The sequence below is a fragment of the Furipterus horrens genome, unplaced genomic scaffold (genome assembly GCF_987537825.1).
Source record: "Furipterus horrens unplaced genomic scaffold, mFurHor1.1.pri manual_scaffold_5, whole genome shotgun sequence".
Classification (NCBI taxonomy): Eukaryota; Metazoa; Chordata; class Mammalia; order Chiroptera; family Furipteridae; genus Furipterus; species Furipterus horrens.
The window spans coordinates 65,195,613-65,209,454 of NW_028327175.1; the positions used below are offsets into that span (position 1 = coordinate 65,195,613).

The 13,842-nt window shown below is 35.0% G+C and overlaps 1 protein-coding gene across 2 annotated transcripts in view; it reads left to right on the top strand.

Annotated features, from left to right (window-relative positions):
• LNPEP (leucyl and cystinyl aminopeptidase) overlaps positions 1-13,842 on the top strand; it is an 87,417-nt gene that overhangs the window by 57,676 nt on the left and 15,899 nt on the right. For both annotated transcript variants that reach the window (XM_090276518.1, XM_090276519.1), the window contains exons 7-11: positions 1,602-1,715; positions 3,159-3,290; positions 5,554-5,685; positions 7,852-8,012; positions 8,252-8,337. In XM_090276518.1, coding sequence (XP_090132644.1) covers positions 1,602-1,715; positions 3,159-3,290; positions 5,554-5,685; positions 7,852-8,012; positions 8,252-8,337 — 625 coding nt within the window. The remainder of the gene's footprint in view (positions 1-1,601; positions 1,716-3,158; positions 3,291-5,553; positions 5,686-7,851; positions 8,013-8,251; positions 8,338-13,842) is intronic.

The window sequence follows — 13,842 nt, forward strand, 5'->3', positions numbered from 1 at the left end:
TTGTATAGGACTTGACAGTTTTTAAAGCATTTTCACCTATATTATCTCAGTTTTCATAACTGCTGTAAAGTAAGCGATAATCCCCGTTCACAGATGTGGAAATAGACTCAGCTTAAGTAAATTACTTGCTTAAATTAACACAGCTAAGTGGCAGCACCAGGCCTTACAGAACCACTACCTTATTAATATCTCTTTCTTTCCCCCCAATAATACATAGCCATTTTGCCTCTGATAAAAGCCAGCTGCTCAGTGTAGCTTTGTGGGGGGAAAATCTTTTTCCTAAGTTCTACTCTCACAACTCTTGGTCTATAGTTGTCATGACTAGATTTATTTTTTCCTCTCCTGCTAGAATTGTATTATTTAAATTATTTTTGGAGGGGCAGCGTACTCTTTGTATGGCATGGAGAAAAAGAAAGAAAATCATGCAAGTACATGTACCTCTCTCTGTCTTCCCCAACACCTTGTCTCTCTTGTATCCTTGATGAGGTGCTTCTTGGTGCTAAGGGTGCCATGATGGTGGGAGGATCTAGAAGAAGAGTAGAACATGCTCTCGGCAGTTTACTCCCTATCTCAAAGTCAGCTTGAATACGACTGTGTATCCCTTGTGAAGACTTCATGACAAGCTGGTATATGAAGCACATGCTCATGTACTATTATAGTGTTAGGCACGTAGACTGATTGTCTTTTAGGCGATTTCATCTAGGTCTGTTATTTCTGGGACCTCCCATCACTGCTTGGGGAGTATTTCTCTGATACTTCTTCTTTAGGACTTACAGATCATCTTCGTCTGAAACAGGTTTTAAGATATATCTTTGAAAAATATGTTCTGGTAATTCTCAAAAATGTTTTTGTTTCAGTATCTGGTAACCTTATTATTTTGCTGCTGGCTTAAGCCCTAAGCAACACTAGCTATTGCATACCCTATCACCACACTTTATTTTAGGGAATTTTGAGATACATTTTTTAGGAGAGTTTCCTATCTCTTTATTTTCCTTCTTACTTCCTCATAGGAGAAGACACTTAAGATCTTTCTGATTTCATTTCTTTACATGCATGCCAACTTTCTTAAGGAATGTTGTTTGAATTTTGCTTTGAATTGTGTAAATACTGTCCTCAACTTGGGCAACTGAGGAGATACATGAAGTATAGGTTCTCAGACTACAGGAAAGTCTGACACATAGAAATTTATTTTTTAGTTGCCATGGATGGTTGTAGGTACAATGGAAAATAATCTTACTAACTTGATATTAAAAGGTAGAAGAATTTCATTATCTAGGAAATCTCATTTTTAATGAGCTGTCTGAAAATGTTTTTTAACCTAGTATGTAATGTGTGTTAATTTGATAAATATGCTAATTGTCTGTCTTATTTGTTCTCCCATTCAGTTAGGGTAAAATGTTAACTTTTTAATTTTAGTTTTAAAGTAAACTTATACACCTTTTGTTAGTCTTTAATTTGAATATAGTTTGTTTTAACTATAATGACTGTATTTTTAAGTAATTGTCATCTAGTTATATGTGATTAATCTAACAATTCAATTGTTAGAATATTCTTAAGAACTTAAATATTGTGTTGGTTAGTAGTTTGTTTTTTCCCCACAGTGGTTTGGTAATCTGGTAACAATGCAGTGGTGGAATGATCTATGGCTAAATGAAGGTTTGGCAACTTTCATGGAGTATTTCTCTTTGGAAAAAATATTCGATGAGCTGTCCAGTGTAAGTACAGTGTTTATTAGGTCTACTGTGAATGCTGGGGTTGATGGGGGGAATCAAACCATATTTGGCGTGTATTTTCTATGCATTTGCAATAAAGAAAGTGTTTCTAGAAAGAAACAGTAAAATTGGCCCCTGTTACCTCTTGAGATTTGACAAGGAAAATTATGCTTTTATTTAATGACATATTTCATTGAAAGCTGAAAGTATGTGAAATTATTTTGCGTTTTGTTGTTAGGAAGAATATTTTAAATTGTTTTGCTACATTTTATTTTTAATAGTTGTGATTCTTCTGCTTGAAGGAATTTAGATATAGTTGAAAAGTCTTTTTTTGTAAAACAATACTTTTTATCCTATGCATAAAGAAAAAAGTTAAGATATTTTGTAGCAGTGCTGTCAGTTATCACTCTGATCATACTTATAACAGTGATACATAAGTTGATGCAGACAAATAATTTGCCCTTTTTAGATACAAACTGTATTTTGTTTCTTTTCAAAGACTTGGAACACCATTCTGTTATAGAGAGCATAATAATGTCACTATGTTATTAGAAACTTTGGACATGTTTCCTATCCTGAGAGATATTTGGACATACTATGATATGATATGACAGATACTGCCAAATAATTCAAGCAATAGGTGGGAAAGTATAAAGATCCCTTTTAACCCTTAAATTCTGTGACTTTGTATAAAACTTCCTGGATATACAAGACTGCTTTAAAACAGGAGTTCTCTTAGAGCTTTCAACTTGAAATTTTTGTGCAGTGCCTGCTGAAAAATTTCAAGTGGTATAGAAGGAAATTATTCTTAGCTAGAGGACTGAACAAAGATACTTTACATATTCATATGCTCCATAATTGAGCAGAGAGATGCACATTTTCACCACTTGGTGGTGCCCAGAATGTTTAAAAGCTTCTAACATACATTCTAGGGGAGCTCATCTGCTGAGCTCTCAAAGAATTCTTTCTGTTTAAGAGTTATATTTTATTTCAGATGAACCTCAGTTAAAGGAAATGTATATTTTCTTAATAGAAAAGCTGTACTGGATATAATAAGTCAGCTTAAGAACCAGTTTTTATTTTTGTTTTTAATTTCAGATTTTATTTTTAAAATATACATGAACCTTTTCAGACTATTCATCTTGAATATCAAGATTTGACAGTTGATTGCTTTAATAATAGAATCTTAATTCATCCTTACGTTGTTTAGGCAACACTGTTTTTCATGTGGCCAAGAGGTTATAGTTTTATTTTTAAACTTAAGAAATATGCATAAATATCACATTCTTCCTATATTTTCAAAAGCTTATGTTCTGAAATTTAATGAATCTGGCTATTTTTTAATAATATCCTTAAGCAGTAGTATAATTTATGTAAATAATTACTATACTTGCCTTTGCCTTTGATACTGCTCATGATATCCTAATCTGTTTAATTTTTTATTAGTATGAAGATTTCTTAGATGCTCAATTTAAAATCATGAAGAAAGATTCCTTGAATTCATCTCGTCCAATATCATCATCTGTTCAGTCTTCACAACAGATTGGAGAAATGTTTGATTCTCTTTCCTATATTAAGGTATTGCTACGCACAATAATACCTGGAATAGATTTCAGATTAATTTCATATGTGGACAAGCTGCATGGTTTAGATTACTTTAAAGATTAAATGAGTATTATTTTTAGGTATTCTGTTAAAATTTAAGACACTTGCTTCTATTTAACTTGGGTCTTAACTTTTTCTGGATTATTTTTTTCTGTCTCTTGTTTAAGTTCCCTGACTAGTATCTGGGCAGTTAACTGATTTTACACCAATGTATTTTTTAAAGTTGCTTCACTCTTTAGATCTATTGGTAGTATATGTCCAGGGAGGGTTTTAAGCAAGCCCTTGGCTGTGTTATTCAGGTTTGAGGTATATTCCAAAGTCAGAATTTCCAGAACAAGTAAGCAAAAAGCTATTTTGAGAATTGAAGATTAGGAGATTCCAAGATGGCTGTGGAGTAGGTGGAAGCTACACTCAGCTCCTCGTGGCGCCAAATCAGATTTACAGCTAAATTATAGAGCAGTCAGCCTGAATAACCAACTGAAGGACAGCTGAACAGGATTACAACCAAGGACTTACAGAGAAAGCCACAGAGAGATTGGTAAGAAGGATGGAGATGCAGAGAGGGCTGGCCCTGCACCCACGTGCAGCAGATGAGAAGCTGGAGGTTTATCTCAGTTGCAAAAGTCCCCCCTGAGGAACATGGGGTCTCATCCTCAGTCTGGGATCCCTGACCCAAAGCATTGGACCTGGGAAGAGGAGCCTGCAGACAAAACCCTACCGCCCAAACCCCCACAGACAACAATATGGTGATTTCCAGAGAGAAAGGGAGAGGAGGAAGGAGGAGGAGGACTGGGGGGGACACGTGGTGGTGGAAGGAGGCTTGACTTTGCATGGTGAGCACATGATCCAGTATGCAGATGATGTGTTATAGAGTTGTACACTTGAAACCTGTGTAGTTTTATTAACCAATTCACCCCAATAAATTCAAAAATTTAAAAAATAATTAAAGATCAGATGGCAGAACCAGAAACACAGACTCCTGATTTGAAGGTGAAACAAAAACAGAGAACTAGAAAGCTGACTAGGATCACCATAGGTCAGAAGAACCCAGTTATCAGTGCCACTCACATTTGTATTTCAAAGAAGGGGTGAATGTTATATGCCTTCTTTGCCTCCTTCCTCTGGATATTAGATTAAGTGATTAATAAATTGAATTGCTGTGTTAGAGAAGAAAATACAGAAAATAAGTGAGATACAGTCCATGTTTTTAATGGGAATGTGACAGTAGAGAGGGAAAGTTGGTGTTGCAGGATAGGGAGGGAAATATTGGGAAAGAACGAGTACTTAAATTTATAGAACAAGTAACACCATAGAGAGCAATAGGTGTTAAATTCAGTTAATGTGTATATCATCATCTTAATGACTTGACATTGCTGCATTTTTATCAGAAGCGAAATTCATTCAAAAACCCCTGGAGTTGAAGTTTTCAGTTTTCCCCTCAACTAATATACAGTCTAGAAGAAGAAATAAATATACATCTATAGCAGATGCAGGAAGTGATATAAATTGCTTTTGAAGATAGAGAAATAGGGCTTCAATTTCAAATCTGGGAAGGCTTCACCCAGGAGGTGGTAGTTTTAAGATTGGGAGCGATGATGTGTGCATCAGTGAATATTGTGTGACCTTAGTAGGCGCATTCCTAGTTCTGAATATTAGTATATACTTACCACCCTATACGTTCATCAGTTCCAAACATATTGGAAGTGACTCAGCAGGAAGAAGAGATCTTGGTTACTTCAGCAACATGATTTACTAAAATTGAAAATTAATGTACTCCCTACCAGAGAGGCTTTTGAAAGCTCTTCTAATTTATAGTCCCCAGTAGTGTAACCATGAAATGAGCTGGTACTTTAAACATTTGAGCATAAGAGTGGGGATGCCACAGAAAATTTGGCATGTTTTTCTACTAAAAATATATTTATAATCACTTAGCTTTTTAACACTAACAGTGGCACAATGAGTAACTGATAGACCGCACAGAATGTCTCCATAGTAGAATTAGTGCACATGGGAATCTACTTCATTAATTCTTTTGAAATCTTTTAAAATAATTTTTAAGACAATATGAACATATTCCACATCTGCTTATATGAAACTAAATAACGGTGTATTATAACTAGATTCTATCTATGAAAATATATGCTCAGATTGATTACATTTTGAAATTTAGATTCTCAATTCTATAAATCTGTTGCATTCTATTATTTTCCTCTTTCTTCCTTTTTTTTAAAAATAGGGAGCTTCTCTCTTGATGATGCTGAAAACTTTTCTTAGTGAAGATGTATTTCAACGTGCTCTTAATTTTTACCTGCATAATCATAGTTATGCATCCATTCAAAGTGATGATCTATGGGATAGTTTTAATGAGGTAAGTGACCTGGATATTTTATTTAGCTCTTAAAATAAGAAGAAAGGACCTCTATTTATATTTTGATCAAGTATGTAAATAAGCTGTAGTACCAAAGATAGTTATTTAAGAAAGAGGGGAAGGGAGCTTAGGATATAAATATTTATAAATAGAGCACAGAATTAAAAGTCAAGAAATGGAAGTATTAGTCTTAATTGTTGAAGACTTGCGTGTGGCCTTGTGTAACCATTTTTATTCCATACTTTAATCTCTATTCTTACTTTGTAGGATAGTTGTCTTTTCCAAATTAGTCTATATTACTATATTTTTTTACTTTTTTCAAAAATCTTCTTTATTCTTATGATTTTGCAGTTTTTCTACCTCTTATTCATGATTTTTTTTTTTCCTGTACCCTATCCTATGAATCCTCCTGTCTTTTGGAACCGTGTCCTCTAAAGTAGATAATACATCACAAGCTGGCTGCCCTCAGCTGCATACTGCCATTGCTTTGCTGTTTGGATTTTGTTGCATCTGCAAATATACTAATAAGCAGTGTAATTAGGTACATGTTAAGCCTCATAGAATTGCGTGAACCCAGACTTCATTGTTCATGTATGCTAACTGCATATCCTTATAAATATTTGAGGTTTTTTTTACTCTGATCTAGATCAAGTTCTTAATGCTTAGAAGATCACAGACATATTTGAAAATTTTATGAATGTTCTGGACATATTCCCCAGAAAAATCACATAATGCAAAACATCACACAGTTCCAAAGTCGTATGGACCCTGTTTAAGAACCATGCTCTGCATGTTTTTCATATAGTCTTTCTGCTTCCTTGCTGTACCTGAACTTGGTATTTTCTGGCTGCTAGCCCTTTGCCCAGAAAACATACCTTCTCCACTTTTTGAGTATTCTTTGAGAAGAGGGATTGATCCTTATTACCTATGAGTTGCTTCCCAATCATTGTTTTTCCTTTTATCAAACAGTAGTATTTCAATTGAAAGCTATACTATTTACTTTATACTTGTTATATTATCTCCTGACATATAGAATATATTTCTGCCTTCCTCACTGACTTCGACTTTTGTATCATAATGTTTTCCTACCCCGAACTAGTCCCTAACATTATCCTCTGGGTTTTTAGCATCCAGACCAAATTATGCACGGTACTCTTCATTTCAGTTCTGCCTCAAAGACCCAAAAGTGCCTTGCTTAGGAGCAAGCTTGTTTTCTTCCCAACCCCTTGTCCAGAAATAAATAGATCTGAGTCATGAGAAATGTTAGATTTGGGAAGACTTGCTCCCTCCTTTTCTGCTCTAAATAAATAGGAGTGTGATGATGGGGGTAACTAAGGCCTACCATAGTGCAGTGTTATTACCAAGCACTTAAATACTTGATGATTTTAGTTGCTTGCAATTCAAACCTATATGTAATCTAGAAAAAAATAATTTGAATCGTAAGTTTAACTCACCTTCTTTAAAGATAGTTCTTCAACAATTGCTTATACATCATTGATTCCAGATGCTTCAGGGACAGTGAGCTTTAGAGGATCTGTAAACCTCTGACACTGGATTTTTGTAGATAAGTTTATGTAATTATCTGGGAAAGAGGGTCTGTACCATCAAAAAAGTTTACCACTGCTCTCTAGAGAGACTTAAAGTCAAGGCAGCCGACCTGTTTATATTTCACTCTTCTGCTGCTGCTGTTTTCTGGCTTTTCTACAGTACTGGTTCTTTAAGAGAAGAACTCTAACATTATGAAAGCAAAGGGTCTGGAGAATAGAGAAATCTGGACTCAGCCGATTCAGAGGAGTAAGGCACAGTGCTTCTGACTCTAGGCTCTATGGTATTATTCATACCTTCAGTGCGAGTATTGTGACCTGAAAGAGTGCCTATTCCTCCTTAGGAATTTTAATGAACACTCCATTGATAATATCTGCTGGTTTTTCAACATAGTGCCTCTCTCTCTTTAGTTTTCACTTAGTTCAGTTCCAGGTTGCTCACCTTTTAGCAATTGCTCATTTACCTAGCTTAGAAATGTAAATTCAACTCAGCATCTAGCATCTATTTTTATATTAACATTAAATGTAGCCTCCATAGAATGTGGTAGAGAAAGGAGGAAAGATACAAATTGTAATAAACTGTTTATCTTCGAGCAAAAATAATCTGTTCTTTTATTTATAGGTCACAAACGAAACACTAGATATAAAGAAAATGATGAAAACCTGGACCTTGCAGAAAGGATTCCCTTTAGTGACTGTTCAAAAAAAAGGAAAGGAACTTACTGTGCAACAAGAAAGATTCTTTCTAAATATGAAGCCTGAAATGCAGCCCTCAGATTCAAGGTACATGCCTTCTTTCTCTCCCTTGAGTACCCTCAAGTTAAAGTACTTTTAAATGTTTTGTAATCATAGGTTCTTATAAAACCTCTAACAAGGTTATCTCTTTTTGAAAATACCTTGAAAATTTTCACCTTTCTGCCACACCGCCCCCCAAAAAACAAAAGAGAAAACAATGATAAATTATATGTAAATGATTTAAATATTGGAAAGCATAATAATCTTTCAATATTTTCTTTTTATAGCTATCTGTGGCATATTCCACTCTCCTTTGTCACTGAGGGAAGAAATTATTCAAAATATCAATTGGTATTTCTGGACAAGAAATCAGGTTTGACTTAACACTTTTTTAATAAGAAATTGGAAAGAGTATATATTTAAAACATCTGACCAAGCAGCAGAAAGGAGTTACACCTTCCAGTGTGCAGACTCTGTGAGCTGGTTTTATGAGTCACCTGTACATGATGTGACTAACATGAGATTGAATCTGTGTATTGTGCATTAAATTGTTCTATCATAGTCATGTGACTATGCACTGAAAGTTCCAGCAGTCCTGTTAGAAAAAAACAAATGCTGTATTTTTGTCTCCTAGATAAATATTTCATGTTACACAGTAAGAAGTAGAACAGTTTCTTAAGTATGCTCTGCTATCTGCTTTCTAGGGGTAGGCTGGGGCAATGGCTTTTTAACAAGCACCCTAGATGATTCTTACACATAATAAAGGTTGATTCATGACCTAAGTTTATAGTAAATAATTACTACAAAATGTCCTATAGACAAAATATACATTTTTTGGTAATGAACAAAATGAGGCAAGAAATTATGATTGCAAGGAGAGGGGATAGTAAAATCTAGCTTACCCACGAGTCTAAAAAACAATTGAAATGTAGTTTCTGACCATCTGTTAAATACCTCTGTGAATACCACACCATGTATCCTCTTAATTTACATCCTGAAAGAGCATAAAGCTTCTAGGTTCTGCAGGAACCATTAGTGATACTCTACATTTATGGAAAGGGAAAATTTCTTGTTTGAATTTGGATATGGTGTTCAATCCTGTATTTTTGAGAGTGCAATGTAGCTTAGTGGTTAAGGGAACAAACTTTGGAGACAGATTGCCTGGTTCCATTGGATGATTTTGGGTGAGTTATGTGCCCTGTCTGAGCCTCATTTCCTCTGCTACAGAATGGAGATAGTAGCCACAGTTACTGTATAGTGTTATGATGAGCATTGAGTTCATTTATATGAAACACCTAGAACAGCTCCTGGAGTGTGTTGTGTGGTAAATATTTAACCCTACATAAGGGTTAGCTACTGTTATTGATGGCATTATTGCAAAATACTTTAAATATAATATATCCACTTTACAGAAAATCTAGAAAAATAGCAAATTTTATCACCCTATCATAACTACGCACATGATTATTTCTTTCTAGTCATTTAAAAGTATTTTTTACTTAGTTGATGTCATTGTATACATCTTATTTTTAAAAATCACACATGTAGTAATTGACTTAATCTTTCCTTATTATTGGACACTTGATTCACCATTTGTCTCTGGTGGGAAAAAAAGCCTTAATAAAAATTCAGGCACTTAAATGTTTTTTTCTTATTTTTCATAGGAATGCCTCTCAAATGAAGCCTGTTACCTTTTGTGACTTAATACATGTTTCTAAGTTGCCCTTTTGTTGTGTGGTAGCAATTTATATTGCCAGTTGAAATATATGAGCATACCAGTTGCATTGCAGTTAACTAGAGTGGAGTGTTACAAGAACAATCTTATTACTTAAAAACCCTAAGAGCAGTTGATGATGCCATCATATCCTTGGTTAATGTAGCATAGTTGGAAGTGCTGCCTTCTTTAATGAAAACAAAACCACGTACTTTAAGTGGGCCCTGGAAGGATAGTCTCTGACCTAAGAGAGAATAAAAAATGTCATCTCTCTGTTTGAAGGGTTTAGTCAAAGAACCCATATAAATGACTCATGGACATGGACAACGGGGAGGGATATGATTGCGGGAGAGGGGGTGGGTTGGGTGGGGGAGAGAAATTGGGGGAAAAGGGGACAACTGTAATTGAAAAACCAAAAATAAAAATAAAAATAAAAAAGTAAAAAAAAAAAAATTTCATCTCTCTGTTTGAAAGGAACCAGTGAGGATATTTTGCAAACCTCCTGACAGTCTGTAAGTTTTTGGTGGTATTAGAAATAATTGGATGATAAGATATCTGCTTTTATTAGCCCTTTACTTTTTAGCTCAGTTTATATGTGAGCTTTTTAAACTCCTTGAGATTCACAGCCCAAAGTCTAGCTCATATTTTTCTGTTAAAACCTTTTCTTTCTAAGCCCTTACCTGGTACTCTTGTGTTTCCACTGCTCAAAAACTGAGCGACTCCAACATGCCTTTCCTCCTCTTGTCCGTGGGTGGCTTTTGTTTACGCTGTTTTCTCTCCTGCTCCCTTGATTTACTCCATTTATTCTTCAGATCTCAAGTCACCCATGCTTGCTCCAGGAAGCCTCCCCTCACCCCACAGCAAGGCCGGTTAGATCCCCTACTTACGTGCTTTCCTAACATTTTCTGCTTCTCTACTTGTAGTAGAAGTACCTTAAGTGCTGTTTCACAGGAATCTAGCCCCACGTTAGATGTGGCCCCTATTGAAGGTAGATATCATGGCTATATGAACCACTTTTGCAGCCTTAGCACCAAGTAGGCACAAGAACATTTATTGAGTGAATAAATTTTGTCTATAATGAAGTGACTCAATTTCAAATCTCACTGTAAAAGGTTCCAGGAAAAGAGCATTCAAAGCCTGATGAAATGATATCTTCTGTTTCCTTTCATTTCAAAATATTCTTAGTCAAGGAGTCTATACACAATGCACTCTAATGTAATTGGTTTAATTTAGAGCTGGAACTGAGCCACTATATGATGAAAGCCGTGACTGTTAGTGCCTCTCCTCGGCTGTATTTCCCTTGCTGCTGCTGCTCTGTTCACTCCTGGCAGTCCGGGTTTTGAGAATCCACAGTGAAAATGTCCTGTCCTCACAAAAAATGGTAGACCCTGGGGCAGCTGGCTCTTCTTGGTTCCTGATGCTCCAGTGAGAATCCCTCTTATTTTTAATTTTTTCTCCTCAAAAGAAGTATAGTAGAGGCAGTGACTACAAAGGTTTATTTTATGCCATATGACTTCAGGGTGTTACCTTGGTAGTTTGTTAAATTATAGTCTATTTCCATCTGTTCTAGGGTCGCTGGGCTAGTCCATTAGTTCAGTCAAATATGGGACTTATATTTGGTCAATATCTTTGTCACTTTTCCCCACATACATGAGTTTTGAACAAGTAATAATAGTTGTGTAGAAGAAGGGCTGAAAGGGACCATTTTTTCAAGCTACATATTGAGGAAGTTATACTAAAAAAGTGTCTCCCTCTCCCTTTCATCTCTCCTTTCCCTCTCTCCTCAGTCTCTGTCTCAATCCACATCATACTCAGACCTAAACTCTTTAAACTATAGAAAAATTTTATATTGATTCTAACTTGAAACATTCATGTCTCTAAAAGGATATCACTGTGCCAGAAATATTTCCCTGAAACTAAAAGACATGTCATTAGTGCGAAAGGCAACTGGAAAAAAAAGAAGAAGGGGGGAAAATCATAGTGTTAAGATATTTATCACGTGCCATTCTCTGCTCTTGCCCCCCACCCACCAGTAAAATACAGGGGAAAAAAGGGTGTTGCAGAAAGGAATGTTTTTGAATAAACAGTGGATGCAGTACAACTGGATGCCTTGTGCAAGTCCTCTGGAGCAAACTACCCAGGACATTTTTAGCTTTGTAGTAAAAACATGATTTTTGTTTCTGTGCTTTAATGTTTCTTCATAAAACAGTAGTTGATTTTCATAACTCACTGACAAATGGCTTTTTAAAATCAATATTAGATTACTTCATCTGGGCTTCTGCCATTTAAGATTGGAGTTGCTCACTCTTTTTTTACTACTCAATGGATTGTGAAAGTTGAACTGTTAATCTGTTAATGATTATAATAAATGAAAAACATGTGAGGGTAGCCTCATCCACATTTGAGCTGCAGGGATGTAGTGACCTCCCTTGTGAGCAAAGCTATTACTTCTTGATACGTGTGGTTTTAAGGATCTCTATTCTGGATCATTCAGAATAGGCTAATATGTTGACTCTTAAATGATAACTCTCCTCTCTATGCTGTTGGCTGTACCATTTTACGTTCTGTCATCGAGATGACAGTAATAATTTCAAGTACACTCCCAGCTGCATTTCTCCTCTCTACCATCTGGACTTGGCTAGGTTTATGACACAGCCAAGATACTCTGAGATTTCAGAATTTCCTTGCATCCATCCAGTGGGAAAATGGCCATACTTATCATTGCTTCCCTCTTTTCATGGGAAAGGGAGCTTTTCAGTCCTTCCCAAGGTCCTTTCCTGGTAAAAGATCTGTAGGAAATTATGTTTGGTGACCTGGAGAGGGTTGATTTTTTTCCACCACCTAATGATAAAGTTAATTTCATTAGTCATAGTTTCATTAAAAAAGATCTCCAACTTACAGCAGCTACTGCTGCCATCACAATTATTCCATAGAACTGCATTCTGCTTCAGAAGAAGAAATATACCATATTAATACTACTGATTTTTCCCACCTATTGCTATATCAGCAATAAAACAGAAATTAGCATGGAATTTTTATTTTTTGTTTTTTGTTTTTATTTAATCTTTATTGTATTTTTTCCATTAGCATTTAGTCCCCGTCTACCCCTACCTCCCCAGCAGTCACCACACTGGTGTCCATGTTTTTGAGGCCCTTTTCCCACTAGCCGTCATTCTTCACTCCATATATGAGTCTGTCCCCATTTTCCTTTAGTACAGAATTTGTAAGTGAAAATGCCTTTATCTTATATGTCACATTAAGACATGATTAGACTGACTTTTCCATTTTAAATATCTTTTGAAGTTTCAGTAGAATTAGAGTAAATAAGGCATTAAAGAATCTCGTAAATTTTAATAATTCATGCTTCTGAAGTTGATAGACCCTAAGACTTCAGATACTCAAGGGTTTACATGTTTTTCTAAAGTATGTGTGCAAAAGCCTTCACACAGAATTATTATGATAGTGTAAATTTTAAAACATTCTAAATGTTTCCAAATAGGAGATTGGTTAAATTGCATTAGGTCTTGAAATAGAATATTATAAAGAGATTTGAACACTGAGTGTGAAGGCAAGGGAAAAATGGCAGGGGATAGAATCTGGTAGGTGAAAAGCAGTATAAAAATGCATATATATATATATATATATATATATATATATATATAGATCCATTGTATGGAATATTACATCAGTTAAATTATGTATAGGAAGAATCTTGGCAGTGCTGTCATTGTTTGAGTTCAGATTATTTTTCTTATCTCTCTACTCCTCTTTAATAATTTTAAAAATTAGTTAGTATTCTTTAAAGCAGGGAAGAAAACTTACATCATATACATTTACAAATGTTATTTAGGTACTTTGAAACCATTTACCATTAATTCATCCATTAATTATCCAAGTACCTTTTGAGTACCAGGAACATTGTTCTCAGCACTGAGGGAGTAACAGTAACAAAAATAGTTCATGGAGCAGATATTCTAATAAATAGTAAATCTTAATTTGCTTATAAGCATACTCTTAACTATTACATTAAATTCATATCTTGGTTGCCAAATTTAAGGGACATCTCTTGTTCAGTAATTTTAAGGATTTAAAATTTTACTACACATATTTTGTAGTCAGCTTTTGTAGTAATATGTCTCTGTAGTCATATATTTTGTACCTCCT